We start from the raw sequence: 19,418 nt of genomic DNA on the forward strand, positions 1-19,418 counted from the left end.
AATTGGGAAGTTTGGTACTAATGATGTAAACACAGCTGGCACATTTTCAATTTAAATAGACACAACTCATTCGCAGACATAACTAGGATTTGTTTGCTCAACACCAGTGTTCCGCCGTGTTCAACAACGTCTCAGCATCCATGCAAGGTGTCTCAATAGCTGCATCAAGGATGCAATCTGGGAGCTTAGAGGCACGCACTTGGGCAAATAGGTACCATCCATTTTTAGACATTCTCGGATCAAATGATATGTCCTTGAAAAGCTTTGAACAGTGTTCAATGGATACAGCAGAAAACATGAAAGTAAAGCTTAGTTCAAAGCGTGGGCATGGAGGCTAAGAAAAGGCAGCAGGCCCATTTTCGTCCGGTCATTCGTGTTTGGGAGGCAGAAACAGGAGGCACCCTGCCACGTCCGAAAAATGGCTTCACTTAGTGACTAATAGATGGGATTCTGGCATTCTCGTTGCAGGTGTGCCTATCTCTGTTTTGTTATTGAAACAGGGGATCCCGAAGGCTTCTTTTGCATGTTCTGAAAGCCCTGTGATCTGGTTTGAGACTTGAGTAGATCATAGTCATGCCCAGAGGGTTTGTATTTTGGGAGCGAAAGGAAGGCGGTGACATTGACAAGGGTATGGTGAAACCTGGAGCAGGTATTGAGGGAGCCGCTGTTTCTGAAGACAGTTCTAGGATGGAATGTCTTGTCCCAGTGGTCCGGATCTGTTATAACTACCTTTCTCACCCCTCACCCGGAAATGCTTCCTTGTAAATATTAGGTTACATCGAGCTTGCTATTCTGGAGCAGGATGTGATTAATTGGGTGGAAATCCATACATGGCCTTCAAGCAACCCTGGTGAATTTAAGTGTGAGGGAAACGCATGCTCTTTGGTGATGCCTGCCATGATCAAGAGGAAGGGGGCCTGTCCGGGACCCACATCCTTTCCAGCAAAGCATCCCATTCACTCAAACACCAGCTAGTGTTTTCAAAAGACTCTGGCTTCTGCTCTGGAATATGGTGGCCCCAGAATTTTTTGACCAAGGAAAGTTGTATTTATTTATTCTTTTTTTTTTTTTTTTTTTTGGAAAGTTCTATTTAAAAGAAAACCAAACAAACCGGGAAACCCAAGATGACCTTGATGTTGTAATGCCAAACATGGAACAAATGCATCCAAAAGAGGAGGAAATAAAGCCTAGGAAGTGGATGATTAAAGAAAGGTCACCAGGATTGCAACAAAGACACACTAAAACCACACATTAAAGGAGTTCCCGTTGTGGTTCTGTGGGCGTTAAGAACCCGACCAGTATCCATGAGGATGTGAATGTGATCCCTGGCCTCACTCAGTGGGTTAAGAATCTGGTGTAGGTCGAAGATGCGGCTCGCGTCTGGTATTTCTATGGCTGTGGCATAGGCTGGCAGCTACAGCTTGATTTGACCCCTAACCTGGGAACTTCCTATGCCGCAGGTGCGGACCTAAAAAGAAAAAAGAAAAACAAACAAACAAACAAACAGGAAACACACGTTAAAAATAAAAAGCCCAGGGCAAGGGGGAAGAAGTGAGATGGATAGAGAGTCTGGGGTTGGTAAATGCAAACTGTTAGATTTGGAATGGATAAGCAATGAGTCCTACTGTGTAGCACAGGGAATGCTATCCAGTCTCTTGGGAAGAGACCATGTTGGAAGATAAGAAGAAAAAAGAATGTATATATGTGTATGACTAGGTCGCTAGGCTATACAGCAGAAATTGACTCAACACTGTAAATCAACCATACCCTAATAAAAAATAAACTGAAAAATAAAATAAAATGTCGAGGCCTCTCGAGGCCCCCATGGTAACCAGGAGGCCAGGAAGGGCTGCAAACTTCATGGCTGAATTATTAATGGTTACAGAAGTTGTTAGGAGCACTGCCAGGTTTTAGGCGGTTTGAGAAAGGAAGTTGCTTTTTTTGTTGCTGTGTTTAGGTTTTGGTTTGAAATCCCCATGGCCATATTGAAACAAAAGAGACAAAGGAGAAAAATGCAGAAACCTTTGTGAGAGTTTGTCTCTGCCATCGCCCTTCCTCTAGCCCCCGCTAAAGTGAAGGGACCGGGGCGAAATACAGCTACAAAAGGAGAGGCGACATCTCAGGTTCCAGTGACTTGGAAACCACCTGGTTGGGGTTAAAATGTAACTCTGACCTGAAAAAGGAAACGAGGCTTAATTCTTGTAAATGGAGTGTGGGGAGACAATGAGAATGTCTACAGGTGCCTTTTCCTACGCTTCAAGCCACTAAATGTGTCATATAACCGGAATGAGTTTGCTGCTGCCGCTGTTTGGCCAGGAAGAATAGATTTTTGCAGTATTAAAATTCCATGTCTTTAGAATGGTGGTTGTAAACCAAGGGAGCTTCAAAGTTACTGCAGCGCCCAGGGATCCATGTGTGCAGTTATTTAAAAAAAAAATTTTTTTTTTTTGGTGTCTTTTTTTGTCTTTTGTTGTTGTTGTTGTTGTTGCTATTTCTTGGGCCGCTCCCGCGGCATATGGAGGTTCCCAGGCTAGGGGTTGAATCGGAGCTGTAGCCACTGGCCTACGCCAGAGCCACAGCAACGAGGGATCCGAGCCGCGTCTGCAACCTACACCACAGCTCACGGCAACGCCGGATCGTTAACCCACTGAGCAAGGGCAGGGACCGAACCCGCAACCTCATGGTTCCTAGTCGGATTCGTTAACCACTGCGCCACGACGGGAACTCCTAAAAAATTTTTTTCTTAAATGTTTGGCCATGCCCATGGCATGCGGAAGTTCTTGGGCCAGGGATCGAACCCACAAAGGCTGTCACCTGAGCCATGGCAGTGACAACGCTGGATCCATAACCCGCTGAGCCACCAGGGAACTCCTGTGCCAGATTATCTTTATGAACAAAACCCCCCAAAAATCTTGCATACTTTTAACAATGGACACAGAGGCAGTATGGGGTGAATCAAATTAATTCCAGAATTACTGATTGTATATTATTATTATTATTCAAATTGACCATGAAGGAGTTTGAAAGCTTTTATTTGGATCAGCAGTCCTCTCCTGTCTCTACTTTTGTCTCTGGGAAACACTTTTCCCACTATTTTTCATGCTCGTTTTTCTTTTTATTTTCAATTTAAAGTGATTGCAACAGACTTTCAAAAAAAGAATTACTGAAGGTCTGTTGCACTTTCTGAATCGATAGATATTAAGTGTAGCTATCCTCTTGTCAAATCGACCTCTTGTCAAGTAGCTTGAAAATGTGGACTTTTACAAAAAGTGGCCCTGAACCCAGCAGCTTTTGATCAAAGTTTGACGACCGGTGGCACAATCCATCTTTTGGCAAGACTTTGCCCTGTGCCACCTGTCCTACCCAGAAAAGAATAGAGAGCCTCCGATATTCACGCAAGAAGGATCTCTTCTTCGGAGTCTAACGGTGACTATTCTGAATACCTCTCTGACTGAGCAGTGTAGCCTTCCTTCCGGTAACTTTCAAGAAAACCAAGAAGACCTAAAAAGACACACACAAAGAAAACCAGAAGACCAGCAGTGAGGGAAGAGCATCCTCCGTGGGTGGGAATTGGGATGTCTTGCCATGAGTGACACCAGAAAAGAGCAGAGGCTGGTCATTAAGAGGACCCAGTTCAAAGCCAACAGCCCAGTGACATCTGAGTCCAGACAGACTGAAGAGCCAGACACTTTCCTAACCTGACGTGGTGAAAGGGATCTAATTCCTCGGGATGCCCATCATTCAGACCTGGTCTCACTGCTTTACACACACTTAACCTCGGCTTTAACTTTGAATGCTCTGCACTTTTCAAAGTCATCTTTGACCTGCAAGTGCCCGAGGGTATCTCTGCTGTGCAAGAGTTAGAGGGCTCAACTCAAGGTTATTACCAAATGAGAGAGATAAAAGAGCAGAAGCTGACCTTTTCCTCTGAAATGTCAGGATTCGAGCCTGGGTATCTTAAATATTAGGGCGCTTGTTCTGTTTTTGTGTCAGATGCATACTTGATCAACATTGTGCATGTTGAAGAAATAAAACATGCACGCTAACCCCACTGCTCAGAGGGCTCTCCTTTTCATATGGGGAATGAGATCTTCTTGGCCCAGAGCTAGGCATTAAAGTTGGGTCACTTCTTATTCCTTTGGTAATATCTGCATCCATCCAAAAGCCCTTAGAAGGAGAATCTCTAGGCAGCCAACCTTTACTCTAAAGTCAGCTGTTAACGAATCCACAGATACTTCCCAGCAAGGCTGGGCTGTCATAGAGAGACTGGCTGCATTTGCAAAAGTGAATGACAGCCAAGCCCTATCAAAGCTTTGTGTTTGGTGGAACGGAGCCTGAAGAAATGACAAACTCATCCCTTCCCAAGGTGGATGGTGCCAACATCGTCCAGAAAAACAAATCATGGTCACAAGGTCCCATGAGCAAGCAACCCCTAGGATTTCTTTTCTCTGGGTGGGTGGTGGCTTTTGCCTTGCTCTGTGTTTCAATGTAGTGCCTGGGCAAGGTTGTCATTTGTGGCACGGGACATCACAATAAAAAAAAATCTCTGAATCCTCATTACTATTTCCAGGAGAACGTATATGGCAGGAGACAAGTCAGACTCAGAGATCCGTAGTGGCTTTGCTTTGTTTTGTTTTAATGAAGTTTTATGCGGAACTAATTATTCTCTACAACTGCCTCTGAAATTGAAATGCTCAGTGCCTGGGAAAGACCAAGGTCTGAAGGCATATCCTCTGAGTCACTCTTCCCGAATAATTTGACAATTGCAATAGGGAGAAAAACCAAGATGAGTCATAATGGTTATTTTAGCTGTGACACAGGGTCCCAGACCCCTCGATGGGGGAATCATCAAAGGGCTTGTTTCCATAGTGGGAGCCTGTTTCCATTTGATATTCAAGTTACTGCTTAGAAGAAGTGCCCTGGGGGTCAAAATGGAAATGTGGTAAACACATGCAGAGAAATTCATGCTACAATCACAAAGAGGTCCTGGCTACAATATACCCAAAGACTAGGATGTCAAACGCCTTTTTTCCCTTGCTGTGTTAACATCTCACCTTTGAGGTATGATGATCAAGAACTTACACGAGGAGGGAAGGACGCTGGGGTCCCCAGAGTGGACCCCGCAGAGGAGAAAGGCAGTACTTACGCCAAACATTTGTCGGAGGTCGGGATCCCGGAACCGGAAGGGGATGTTGGAGACATGCAGCCTCTTGGGCTGGGACTTGTTTTCCGTGTTTTCGGAAGGTTGTGTCTGGGGCTGGCCATCCGTGGGCGCCGCGTCATCTGTCTGCTAAAAGAACAAGTGTAAAGCAAAGAGGCTCTGAGTGGACCCGAAGGTACATTCCCATGTGCTTTTGCTTCTCCTAAATGGTAGGAAGATGCCAGAACAAAGGCATAAGGACAGGAAGAAACTGCTGAGTCATTCGTTCATTCATTCAACCTTTTTTTTTTTTTTTTTTCTCTTTGTCTTTTTGAGGCTGCACCCAGGCTAGGGACTGAATCAGAGCTGCAGCCACTGGCCTACGCCAGAGCCACAACAATGCAGGATCCGAGCCACTTCTGCAACCTACCCCACAGCTCAAGGCAACGCCAGATCCTTAACCCACTGAGCAGGGCCAGGGATCAGGCCTGCATCCTCATGGTAACTAGTTGGGTTCTTAACCACTGAGCCACAATGGGAACTCCCATTCAACCAATATTTATTAAACGTCCACTGAGGGCCAATCCTGGATTCAGCAGTGAGCAAAGCAACAGCGATCTTGACTGTTATGGATCATAATTCTCACAGGGGAAGACAGACAATAAACTCGTTAAGGAGATAGCAGGCAGAATGAGATATGTGCTACAGGGATAAAGCGAGGGGATGGGGCGGTTGGTACTGGGGGGCCAGGAATTTTAATAGGTAATGAGACAAAACATCATCGGGGGGGGCAAATGCTCATCTCTTCATCGAGTCTGTTCAAAAACTTAAGATAGGCCTACATATTTGTTAAGGCCATAGAGACAACATATTAAGGCAGTCTTATAAAACACTTAAAAAAGCTGTTTGGTGTCTTGAAGTCCAAACAACCATCTGATTGACTTAACCTTGTTTAAGGTTTTAATTTTTCATTTCGTGATTGTGCAGAACTGTGCTATTCATTACAGTGGACTCCATATGGCTCTTTACATGCAAATGAGTTAAAGTTAAGTAAAATGGGAAATTCAGTCCCTCAAACTAGCCACATTTCAGGTGCTCAGTCGCCACATGTGTCTGCCACGTCAGGCCATGCAGATATAGAACATCTGTTTCTAGAAAGTTCTATTGGCCTAAGTTGGTGTAGATAATATTCCAATATTAGCATAACTCATTACTCTGCCTCCACGCCCCCGCATGCCCCAAATAAAAGCCTGGATAGCATGATATTAACTGACACTCCTAAATAGGCAGAAAGTAGGAGAAAAGTCACAGTAACATTTGGTTTAATCATTAAGGCCATTCCCAAACTCCAAATGTAGCAGAGATGCCTCCTTTCTAGAACTTTGTCTGCAATTAGCATGCACTGTCTCTAGGTGGCAGTAGATGTCACCCACATCACGTACCTGCTTCTCTAAAACCATGATGGAAAACCTACCAGGACTCCTATCAAATTTATGAGCAAGGGATCATCCCCACCTACTGATAAGCAATTTAGAAGCATGTACCCTGGGACAAAACTATCAATCAGGCAGCCAAGTTTAAGATAACAATCTTACAAACTGTGTGAAAGCCGAAATACCATGGGCATAGTGACTGTCTCAGCAACCCTTGTGTTTATGGACAGATTTCATTGGCATCGCTCTCCTAACACATCTTGAATTACACTTAGAAGTCAAGGCTTTCCGGTGGTTGGCATACTACTCTTCCAAGCTGGTTTGGTGGCCTAAGCCCTATCTGATGACTTTCTTCAACTTCCAAGGGCCAGGTTATGAAGACAGTGGACTTGGTCATTTTGTCCATGACGCTGGGTTGAATGAAGAGGATGGTGGTAGTTTTCTAATCTGGATGATGAGCAATAATGATGGTGCACCCTTTATAAGGCTCTGTAGAGACTGAACACAGCAACATATATGCCAAACTGGCAGGGTTCTTGGCACAAGATATGGTTAATAAATGGAGGAGTTCCCTGGTGGCTCAGCAGGTTAGGGATCTGGTATTGTCACTGCTGTGGCCTGGGTCGCTGCTGTGGCTCAAGTTTGATCTCGGGCCCAGGAACATCTGCATGCCGTGAGTGCAGCCAAAACATATAAAAATAAGAATAAATGGAAGGTAAGGCTTTTTTATAGACCGATGGTGATTTTTACACAAATGTCAAAATAGAAGGGGGAAAACGCCCCTCAGGAAACATAATGGAAAGGTCCTCCTTTGCTTATTAAACACATCCTTCCTGAGCAACTACTGTCCCCTGGACACGTAAATTCGTCCTCCAAAGCCTATGCAGTTTCCAGTGTAGTCAAAGAGAAAGGGGTAGAAAGAGACAGTAATATAGATGAGTAGGAGCTAGGGTCAGAGTGATCCCTAGGCTCTGAGTAAACTTGGATCAGGGACACACTGCTAGGCTGAAGATTCCGCAGGCTTGCCAATCCTGAGGTTACATGTCCAGTGGGAGATATCTAAGAGGAAGGTAAAGGGGTTTGATGCTGCACCAGCAAGGGGCAAAGCATGCACCAGGATGCAGAGAGGTGAGGCGGGCCTGGATTCAGGGGGCCATGCGTGGATGTTCGTGTCCTCGGGTGGAGGGCGAGCGCAGAAAAGAAGTGCGGGAGAGTACACTGCGGAGGGAGACGGGGGCTGGACGGTGAAGAGCCCTGTGTGCAGATCAAGAAGATACATTTCATCCCGAAAGCTAGGAGGAGGCACTGAAGGATCATACCACAGGTGTGATCGGACCAGCGGGAGATGCAGGCTGAGTCATGGTAGACAAGGGATAAATCCGTTTCCCGGCTGGAGAACTCAACCGACCCTGTGTGCGCATGGATTACGAGTGTATGAAGAAACTCATAGCCACCAGCTTTGCCACCTTCAAGTGACAGTCCAAGAACAATATTACAATGCGGAGACCCAAATAGAGCAGGGGCTGTATTTAATCTGCTGGTAACGTGTGGTCTGGCAACACATCCGTGAGATAGAAATGACCTTGAATCATGAGACTGTCAACTTTCAGGGGGTCTCGCTGTTCAAACACAGGACTCCCTACATTTGCAGAAGCAGCAGCTGAGTCCCCAAGCCTTCAGCCCACTCTTCCCCCTTCTGTTAGAAGCTGCTGTTCAAATGCAAATTAGAACCAGCTCCGTCTCCGCCCCAGAAGAAAACTTAGATTTGGATTTGTGTATAACTGCTGGATGTTTCAGCTTAATAAACCTAATTAGGAATTACAGAGATTATGATTAAACATATTAAATGATTAATAGCATTATGCTGCTCATGTGAAAATTAAAATTAATCATCTTTAGTCAAACAGGACTTTGGAGAAATCTTTGTGTTGTTTCCTTTGATAAAAACATACAACGCTCAATTAATCATTTTGTAGCGTGCGCAAATATACAAATGCTTGTACACGGGTGCGTCAGAATACCTGCGTGTTAAAAGGTAATTTTTTTAAAGATAACATAGAAAAGAAAAAATAAAGCCCAAAGAGTTCAGACATTGTAGGGGAATGGAAAGGAAAGACAAGGAATGACAGGATCCAGGGGTTGAGAAAGAGAAACAGAAAAAAAAAAAAAAAATCTTTTAGCTCGAACGTGCCTATGTTCTATGATGTGATGTAACAGGAAGGCAGGATGGGTGGTGAGGACCAGAGGGAGGTGTAGCAGGTGAACCAAAAAGCCACAACAGAGGCTCAATCACACTGGCGGGCAGAGCTCCAGGAAGGATCATTAACTGACTCTCACGTGAAGTATTTCAGGGTCTGAGATTTCCTTTTTGCTGGGAACATTCAGGGAAACCTATTCAGAGCAGAGTCAGTGTTTCATGTCCTTCTACTCATTTCCTAAGAAATTACCGAGAACATGGTGACTTAAGGCAACAGAAATTGATTCTCTCCCAGGGATGTACAAGGAAGGGCCACGCCTTGTACAAGAAACGCTTCTTTGTTCTTCTGGCTGCTGGTGGCCTCTGGGCTCAGAGATGCTGACAGCTCCAGTCCCTGCATGTCTGAGACTCAAGTCTCCCTCTGCTTTTTTCTTCTAATAAGGACATTAGTCATTGGATTTAGAGATCAGCCTGAATCCAGGGTGAGCTTGTCTTGGAATCCTTAACTTAATTATATCAGCAAAGACCTCTTTTTTTTTTTTTTCCTCTCCCAAATAAAGCCATGTTCTGAGGTTTATGAAGGTTGGGACATGGACATATTTTTGAAGGTCATTATTCCACTTGCTAGGTCCCCTGCTAAGCAAGCAGAAGTACACGGTGAATAAGTAACAGTCATTGGGGCTCATTTCATTTTCTACCATTTCTGGTGGCATGAGGCTCCCAAAAGGGTTGACTTCCAACCCAGGTCCACTAGAAAGGAGCATGTCCTCGCTAGAGCTGCCCCCAGGCTCTCATCCATCACACTGGTCACCCTGATGAGTTCCCTAAAATGAGAAGAGACTCGAGTCTTCGCTTCCGACACCTCCTTTCTGCACCTGCCCTTCAGCTGGGCTGAGAGACCTTCCACTGGCCTCCTGAAAGGCCACCAGCACTCAAAGTAACCTGCAGATTCCCCACCCAGATGGATAAGCATCCCTGAGAACTCCACCGAAGCTTATGGCCAAGGTACAGGGTGACATTTCTAAGACAAGAATAAAATAACGTGAAACGGCGACAAAACTTGAGAACAGAATTAAACATTTAGAAGGTGTCTTTCTGAAAGGCAGGGTCTCCCCAGTTTGCAATTACATCCCCCAAGGCTGGTGCCTATCAAGGCTTAGTGAGAATTAATCACGGGAAGAAGAATTCTTGATTGATTCATGTCTGATTCTTTAAAAGTCATTCTGGCTCTAAAGTGGAATCCTGTTGAACTAGAAATGCATCTCCTTTGGAAGATCAGAAGGTGGAACATAAAACCAAGCAAATTAGGAGTTCCCATTGTGGCTCAGCGGTAACAACCCCAACTAGTATCCATGAGGATGTGCATTCAATTCCTGGCCCCACTCAGTGGGTTAAGGATCTGGCGCTGCTGTTGCAGATGCCACTCGGATCTAGCATGTGGAGTAGGCTGGCAGCTGCAGCTCCAATGCGACCCCTAGCCTGAGAACCTCCATATGCTGCAAGTACGGCCCTAAAACAGACAAACAAATAAAAATAAGCAAATTAGTGCTGGTCCACTTGCTCAGAAATTGTAGGAAAAGTAAGGATGTTAGTAGAATGGCCAGAGCCTTCCAGTCCAGACCCTCACCCTCGTCTAGGAGATGCAGACAGCTGACCCTCTGCCTCCTGCAGCTCCCTTAGCTTGTTCGTGGGCCTCTTTGCCCTCCCTTCTGCATACTCAACATGCACCTCCTTAGTCTTTGCACTTGTTTGCTAGTCCCTGTGCCTGGATAATTCTCCCCCCAAGCCAGGTCTCTGCCCAGACATCACCCATCGGAGGAATCCTCCTTGGCCCCATCATCTAAAACAATTGCATCAGCATCTCCTACCTTTATGCCTGTTGACTTTTTTTTTAATATAGCACACATCACTTCTTACCTCTCCACTCTCAGCTTCTGTTCATTTCTAGTCTGTCTTCTCCACCAGAATGTACATATAGTCCATGAGAGTTGAGACTGCAGAACTGCTAACTCACTATTTTAATCCCTCAACTGCTGGAGCAGAGCTTCTCCAGGATAGAAATGGTGACACAGGGGCCGGTCAATTCTTTGAGGTGGGACCGCCTTGTGCACAAGATGTCTGGGAGTATCCTTGCCCTCCACCCCCTAGATGCCAGTGGACTACCCTTGAGTTGGGACAACTAAAACTATCTGCTGGGCTTCAAATGCCCCAAGGGGAACAAAATGGAACTGATGGAACCATGGACCTCAAGCACATGGTAACTTCTCAGTCAATACCTCTGGCATAAATGAATAGGCCAGCATTTGCTGCATGAGAACTTCATGTCTCTGCGTCTTAGTTCACATGTGTACAAAAGGATAAAGGTCTGTCTGTCCTGGATGCCTTAGAGTGGGTAATAAAATCAAAGCCCCGTGAATATACAAAGCATAGTTATCATCTTCATTATGAACAGGACTCATAACCATCGGCTTTTGTTCCATATTTCTCAGGCCCGTGGATTCTGATGACTCTGACAGACAGCTCGCTCATCCTGCAGGAAAGGTTGCAGGACCCTACATGGATGCAAAGTCCATTAACCTCAAGAGGTGGGTTTCCAGGTAGCTCTTGGCAGAGGTTCCCAAATAAGCTCATTAGAAGGGCAGAGCCAGCTTCTGTTCTAGCCCTGTTGAAGGCCCTATTAGGAGGCACCGTGTAGGCTGCAGAATTTTTCCTAATAAACAGACTCCCCAGATATCAGCGTAGGTTATAAGTGTTAAGAAAACACCACCAGCACTTTAATCTCCTCAAGATCACTTAGTGCTTCCGTAAAGGCCTTAATAAAGAACCGCGGGGCTCCCTCTGCGATAATCGTTCCTAATTCAATGAATCGCTCTGAGCAACCCAAGGCTAATCCTAGTGAAATTGGATTTTGATATCGACCAATCCAGGGAGAGAAGACGTGTGGCTGGGCGGAAGTCTGCGCCTTTCAGGTTCCGGCCCCGCCCCGCGATTTCCTCCCTCCAAGCCCGTGTGTGCTCTGCTGAGTTCACCTGTATATCATCTTTTGGGGATGACCAGGTATCTGGGAGTCAAAGCACAGGTAAAGGGCTTTTGCAGCTAGATATCTCTGAGTTCAAACCCTGCTCCATCCCATATTAATCCAGGTCTTTAAATCCTCCTGAGTCTCAGTCTCCCCCCTGTGCAAAAGTGGGGATCAAAGATTTCCATTGCAGCGTCACCTGTGGGCCCAAGTCTTTGGTGGTAACACAGGTGACCATCACCAGGATGGGTGCATAAAATGCAAATGCAATAAAGTTGCCAGCAGAAATTTGAATCCACAGAGAAAGAGAGTTGGAAGCACACTGTTGAGTGTGTGTATGGATGGAGGGACAATGATCAATAAACAAGATGTCAAAGTATATTTGATGAAGGGGGGCACAGGGTGTCACCCCAAAATATGCCTCTTGGGCATAAGGATTATTAGGGGATGATGATTTTTTTTTTTTTTTTTTTTGTCTTTTTGCCATTTTCTTGGGCTGCTCTCGTGGCATATGGACGTTCCCAGGCTAGGGGTCGAATCGGAGCTGCAGCCACCAGCCTATGCCAGAGCCACAGCAACGCTGGATCCAAGCCGTGTCTGCAACCTACACCACAGCTCACGGCAACGCCGGATCGTTAACCCACTGAGCAAGGCCAGGGATCGAACCTGCATCCTCATGGTTCCTAGTCGGGTTCGTTAACCACTGCGCCACTACGGGAACTCCAATTGTTAGGGGATGATTATATTTGAGAAACAGCAGGTGTGGGAGAGATTCTGAATCCGGAGTAGCAATTACTCTTTTGTAAGAGACATTTCCTTTTTTTTTTATTTTATTGTTTTAAAATGTTATGGCTGCACCCTTGGCATATGGAAGTTTCCTGGCCAGAGACTGAATGCAAGCCATAACTGTGACCTATGCTGCAGTTGTGGCCATGCTGGATCCTTTAACCCGTGCGTCCAGCTAGGGATGAAACCTGTGCCTCCACAGTGACCTGAGCCACTGCAGTCTGATTCTTAACCCACTGTGCCAAGGCGGGAACTCCAAGACATTTACATTTATAAGGGAAATCTCCCTTTATAAGGGTGTCTCCCTCTAGATGCTGGGAAGAGAAGGATGACTAAATTTCTGGAAAGTCTTATCAAGGGGAAGGTGATGATTTAAATCTGCAAAACAACCACACACTTGTTTATTAGGTTTTTCCTGATAATCTCCCCAAACTGCCTTCATTCCAACCTCTCCTTTTGTCTTTAGCTGGAGATAAAATCCACGGTGATGGCTTGGACCATGCTGGGGAATTGCTCAGTTTTCCTGGGTCTCTCCAGGGTGTAAAGGATGTATACATGTTATTAAACTTCTGTTTCTTTTTCTCCTCTTAATCTTTTACTATGGGGTGGGGGCAGGGAGGTCTCAGCCAAGGCTCTAGAAGAGTAAAAGTAAATTGTCTTTCCTCCCTTGCATGAGGAAAATTAGAAACACATATGCTCGCAACAAAGCACCAGATACAGTTCAAGGATGGGGATCAACCACTTCAGAGCAGCCCTGTCCAATAAAATAAAACGGGAGTCACATATGTAATGTACAAATTTCCAAGGATGGAGTTCCCGTCGTGGCGCAGTGGTTAACGAATCCGACTAGGAACCATGAAGTTGCGGGTTCGATCCCTGGCCTTGCTCAGTGGGTTAACGATCTGGCATTGCCGTGAGCTGTGGTGTAGGTTGCAGACGCGGCTCGGATCCCGAGTTGCTGTGGCTCTGGTGTAGGCCGGCGGCTACAGCTCCAATTAGACCCCTAGCTTGGGAACCTCCATATGCCTTGGGAGCGGCCCAAGAAATAGCAAAAAGACAAAAAAAAAAAAAAAAAAAATTCCAAGGAGTTCCCACTGTGGTGCAGCGGAAGTGAATCTGACTAATATCTATGAGGACACAGGTTCTATCCCTGGCCTCTCTCGGTGGGTCGGGAATCCAGCGTTGCTGTGACTGTGGTGTAGGCTGGCAGTTGTAGCTCCGATTTGACCCCTGGTCTTGGAACTTCCATATGTCGTGAGTGTGGCCCTAAAGAGCCAAAAAAAAGAAAAAAAAAAAAAATCCAGAAGCCACATGTCAAAAAAGTAGAGAAACGTGACATTAATTTTAAGAATATTTTAATGTCACGAATAAAAATATTACTTCAATATGTAATCAATGAAAGTGATATTTATTTTCTTTTTTTCCTACTATGTCTTCTAAATCTTATTTATAATTTGTACTTATGGCTCGTCATCTCAATATGGACATTAACTTTCATTAGAAATGCCTGAGCTGTATTTAGGCTTCAAAAAGTTGACAGTTGAATATCTAAGACTTTCAAAACAATGGTTTCTAATCACTGAATCAAGTATCTGTGTTTACATTAAAGTCAAATCAAGATAAAAAATTCAGTTCCTCTGTCATACTGGGCACATTTCAAGGGCTCAAGCATACCCATGGTTGGCAAAATTATGGCTCCTTACAGGGGTTAATGCCCTACCCCCTGAAACCTGTGACTATGTTACTTTGTATGACAAAGGAGAATTAAGGTTACAGATGGAATTAAGGTTGCTAATCAGCTGACCCTCAAATAGGGGAATGATGCTGGATTATCATGGGCCCAGTGTAACTACAAGGGTCTTAAAAGTGGAAGCAGAAGGCAGAACAGCCAGTGACAAGGAATCAGCCTACCAATGCTGGCTTTGAAGCTGGAGGAAGCAGATCTTGAGCCGAAGAATGAAAGTAACCTCCAGGTGTCAGGAAAGGAAAGGGATACCATCCAGAGCCTTAAGAAAAAATGTCCTCATGAAGACACCTTAATATTATTTTTTTTACTTTTTATGACCACACCTGCAGCCTACGGAAGTTCCTGGGCTAAGGGTCAAATCAGAGCTACAGCTCCAGGCCTACACCACAGCCACAGCAATGCAGGATCTGAGCTGCATCTGCAACCTACACGGCAGCGCATGGCAGTGCTAGATCCTCAACCCACTGAACAAGCCCAGGGATCAAACCCGAATCCTCATGGATACAAGTTGGGTTCTTAAATGCTGAGCCACAGTGGAAACTCCTGACACCTTGATTTTAGCCTGGTAAGACCCATGCCAGACTTCTGACTCAGAACTATAAGAGGAACACATTTTTGTTGTTTAAATCGCTGAGCCTGTGGTAATAGGTTATGGCAGCAACATAAAGATAATGCATTCCCTAACTAAAAAGCATAGCTACAGAACGTTTTCATCACTGCAAAAAGGTCTCCTGGATAAGACTGATTTAGAGCAATGGTGTCTTCTGGGGGATGGGAGGGGAAGTGGGTTTAAAAGGGAAGAAAGTAGGAAGAGAGAGGAAAAAAACATCTTCCTTAGGGCACTGGAATGAGATGCTTCCAAAGGAGGAATATGATTACATATGACTGAATCACTTTGTTGTAGAGCAGAAATTATCACAACCTTGTAAATCAACTATACTTCCATAAAACTTTAAAAAAGGAGGGATAAGGTAATTTCAGAGTCAACTCTCTGTAGCTAAGTTTTAAATACAAATACTCTTAAAAGATGAAACAACTTAGGATAACAACTTTCTCACGTGGCACTGCAGGAATTGAAGATAATATATACCACACATAAGACTACAGCCTCCTCACACAACTGGTTCTGCAGTGGCAGCTGCTATGTTGGTTGCTGTCATTATCACTATTATTATTGCAATTGGTGATATATCTCTTTGCCCTGTAGATAAATGTTTCCTAACCTATTTCTGCATTCATAGACACACTAAGAGTTTTATGAGAGTTACGGACCTACACTCCAGGAGGAAAATGCACATACACGTTAACTTTGCATACAATTTCAAGAAGTTCAAAAAGTCCCTGAAGAGTAGAGAGACATCTGTGGACTGTGGATGCAGGCCACTGCTGTGGAAGGGTATTCACCTCCCTCTATCCTGAGTTGAGACACTGAATGCAGAGACTACCACACACTGGTCACTTATAAGCTAAGTGTGGAACTGGCTAAAGGGTCTGAGATACAGCATTGAAAATAAAACTGTGTTGAGGTCCTACTGGGAGCCAGGTATATTTTTAGATGTTTTTTCATACCTTATCCCACTGAATCACCATAAAGCTATGAGCCTCAGAGTGGTTACGTGACCAGTCCAAAGTTGCACAGCCAGGAGACAACAGAGCCAGAATTAAACCTGGGAGATCTGATTCCATATCCTGGACTCTTTTTGGCCCTCTCAAGGTCAAGGTGAATTTGCTTTGCAAAGTTCAAAGACATCCCAGCCCAAGAGGGCAACCACAAAACCCTCCTAGAGAGGAATAAAGATTCAGTGAAGTTCTAACTGCCTGTGCTCAAGATCTGGGTTAGAACCAGAGTGATGAGCTCTGTGAATAGGGCTGTATCACAACCAACACCAACAAAAAGCCAACAAAACCAGACTGCTTCAGATGCCTCCTCTGAGCTCCTATACTCCGTGTGTCCTCTTCTGTTGAGATTTTATTTTTATTTTTTAATTTTTGGACCACACCCAGGACACGTGCAAGTTCCTGGGCCAGGAGTTGAACTTGAATCACAATGAAAGGACCCAAGCTACAGCACTGACAGTGCTGGATCCTGAACCCACGAAGCCACCAGGGAAGCTCTTGAGCCTTTATTAACTGGAGCTTTTCTCTTTTAAATCAGTTTCCTTTTTCCTTACCCCTCTGTCCTGCTAGACTATGCATATCCCAAGGACAAAAACTATATCAAATGCATTTTTGGAAGCCCTTCACCATATCACACAGTAGGCACGCAGTAAAACTTTATTGCCACATTCCAGAAAATCTCTCTGGGTCCTGCCTCTTACTCCATGAGCATCCCCAATTAGGCCAGGAAGGTACCAAAAGCCAACGCCGAAGACATGACACCAGTACAGCATGATTCTCCCCCACCCCCCAGTCAGCCCACTGAATACACAGCATTGTCCCTCTGCTACAGGCACCCTCCCCTCCGTGCTCAAAGCTCTTAACAGTGATAAATAAAAAGTGTACTTGTGAATAGCCAGCTGCTTCTCCCTCCTCCACCAATCAAGTTATTCTCTCGGAGAGAAAAGCTTGTGAGTGTCTTTGAGGCATTATTTGATTAAGTTGACAATATTATGTGAGCGATGGTTGAGTACCCACTGCGATGTACTTGGGACCAAATTGATTTGTGTAACAAACACTTGCTCTGTCTCTTCTTGCAGCCTGAATAGCGGTCTTGATTTAGCCAGGACTGCCAGGCGCCAAGTGAATTTACAGGGTCCTCAGTCCCTCTATCTCCGTGTGGAGAGAATCGCAGGAGAAGAGCACGGACTGGCATAATTCAATACATTGTACTATAAGCTCAGAAAATAATATCACGGAGCTCTGCAATATACCTATTTGATTTGATTTGTAAACCTGATAAAAAAGCAATCGAGAAAAGTTCAGGGGGAAAATATATATGTTCTAAGCAAAAATGTAACGATATTGAATGTGTACAAAGAACCAAGGAAAGGCGTGGGGAGGGGAGAAAATCATGCATACTAAATCAACTTCATACCCTCATGTTAGACAATATTGCATATTCTCCATTTAAAACGAAGCAAGATGGTGCAAATGATTTTCCATTAAAAAATAATAATCATGGTAAGCCCAGGGAATGTGAATTAAAACCCACACCTTGGGTTGTCTCGCAATCCTACTTCAAAACAGGGCTTGTGCAGATTCCCTCAGCTTCCTACTTTTTCATTTTAGCTCTGTAGGCAAACAAATAAGTTAATCACACAGCTTTGGCTGTAGTTAATACTGCCTTCTGAACACAGCCAGCCCGATTCCATAGCCAGGTGACACAGATTTAAGACATACATGACATTTCTCTCAACTTAAATAAATTCACTGCTCTGCCAGAATGATGAAATTCCTAAGAAAGGAGAAGGCCTGGAGAACAGAGATGGGCTGACTTAATTCTTTGGCTGTTTTTTCAGTCTTTGAGAGAATAGGATGAGCCTGTAAGGGCCAAGCATTGAACGCATCTGTAAAGGAGAGGAGCTGCCAAGGTGTGTGTATTAGTCAGTGCTGGCTCTTTAGTAACAAAATATCACCGACTGGGTGGCTGCACCCACAGACATATTTCTCATAGTTTGGGGGGCTGGGAAGTCTGCTATCAAGATGCCGGCACGTCTGGTTCCTGGTGAAACTTCTCTTTCTGGCTTGCCACCTTTTGGCTGTGTCCCCACGTAGTAGGGAAGGTTGGTCTCTCTCAGTTCCTCTTCTAAGGGTCTTATTCCATCCACCCACACAATCTCACCTAACCCCAGTTACTTCCCCACCCGCCTCCAAAAACCATTACACTGGGGGGTTAGGGTTTGACTATATGAATTTGAGGGGGGTGCACAATTCAGTCCATAGTGGTATTTTTGAAGCAGAGCTTGCAAATACTGGGGAATAGGAAAGATATTTTGTCCTAAAGAGGGACAGTGGTTTCTTGGGGTTTGAAACTAGATGTTCTCTTACACAATCAGTCAAAATGTATTTATTGAGCACCTATTCTGTGTAAGTCCCTGGGGATATAGCAAGTAGCAATGGGGACTGGAGTTGCCTATCAGAGATCAGAAAAAAAAAAAAAAAAAAAAAGACTATGAAAAGTGCTTTTTGCTGAAAGACTTCTGCTAAAATCTGGAACAAGGGTGTCCACTCTCACCACTTTTATTCAACATAGTACTGGGAGTCCTAGTCACAGCAATCACACAAACAAAAGAAGTAAAAGGTATCCAAATTGGAAGAGAAGAGGTACAATTGTTAGTTTATGCAAATGACATGATACTATACATAGAAAACCCTAAGGACTCAACACAAAAACTACTCAATCTAATAAACAAATTCAACAAAGTAACAGGATACAAGATTAACACTCAGAAAAAAAAGCTGCATTTCTGTATACTAACAAAGAAATATTAGAAAAGGAATATTAAAAAAAAATCTTTTAAAATCACCTCCCACCAAATACCTAGGAGTAAACCTGACCAAGAAGGTGAAAGACTTATAAACTGAGAACTGTAAAACATTAATCAAGGAAATTAAAGAGGTTTCAAAGAAATGAAAGGATAGCCCATACTCCTGGATTAGAAGAATAAATATTTTTAAAGTGGCCATACTACCCAAAGCAATCTACAGATTTAATGCAATCCCTATCAAATTATCCATGACATTTTCCACAGACCTAAAACAAACAATCCAAAAATTTATATGGAACCCTAAAAGACCCAGAATTGCCAAAAGAATTCTAAGGGGACAAAACAAAAACAAAAACAAAGCAAAACAAAAAAACCAAAGCAGGACGCATAACTCTTCCAGACTCCAGACAATATTACAAAGCTACAGTAATCAAGACAGTGTGGTACTGGCACAAAAACAGACATATGGATCAATGAAGCAGAAGAGAGCCCAGAAATAAACCCAGACACCTAAAATTAATTAATTTTCAGCAAAGGAGGCAATAATATAAAATGAGAAAAAAGTCTTTTCAGCAAGGGGTGCTGGGAAAACTGGATATCTGCATGTAAATCAATGAAACTAGGACACAATCTCACACCATGCACAAAAATAAACTCCAAATGGCTTAA

At 44.2% G+C, this 19,418-nt stretch overlaps 1 protein-coding gene across 47 annotated transcripts in view; it reads right to left on the bottom strand.

Annotated features, from left to right (window-relative positions):
* The window catches only part of RBFOX1 (RNA binding fox-1 homolog 1), a 2,264,635-nt gene that overhangs the window by 144,582 nt on the left and 2,100,635 nt on the right, over nt 1-19,418 (bottom strand). For 39 of the 47 annotated variants that reach the window (XR_014840851.1, XR_014840853.1, XM_021088068.2 and 36 more), the window contains one exon: nt 5,147-5,290. Coding sequence is in view for 45 of the 47 variants with exons in the window: in XM_021088068.2 (XP_020943727.1) it covers nt 5,147-5,290 (144 nt within the window). In the remaining 2 variants the exon portion in view is untranslated. The remainder of the gene's footprint in view (nt 1-5,146; nt 5,291-19,418) is intronic. The other 8 variants (XM_085017654.1, XM_085017635.1, XM_085017636.1 and 5 more) reach the window with 1 other exon arrangement.

This window comes from Sus scrofa, chromosome 3 (assembly GCF_054392235.1).
Source record: "Sus scrofa isolate SSC_HxYL_T2T_F1_AM1 chromosome 3, Sscrofa_HxYL_maternal_Yorkshire_Landrace_v2.0, whole genome shotgun sequence".
Taxonomy (NCBI): domain Eukaryota; kingdom Metazoa; phylum Chordata; class Mammalia; order Artiodactyla; family Suidae; genus Sus; species Sus scrofa.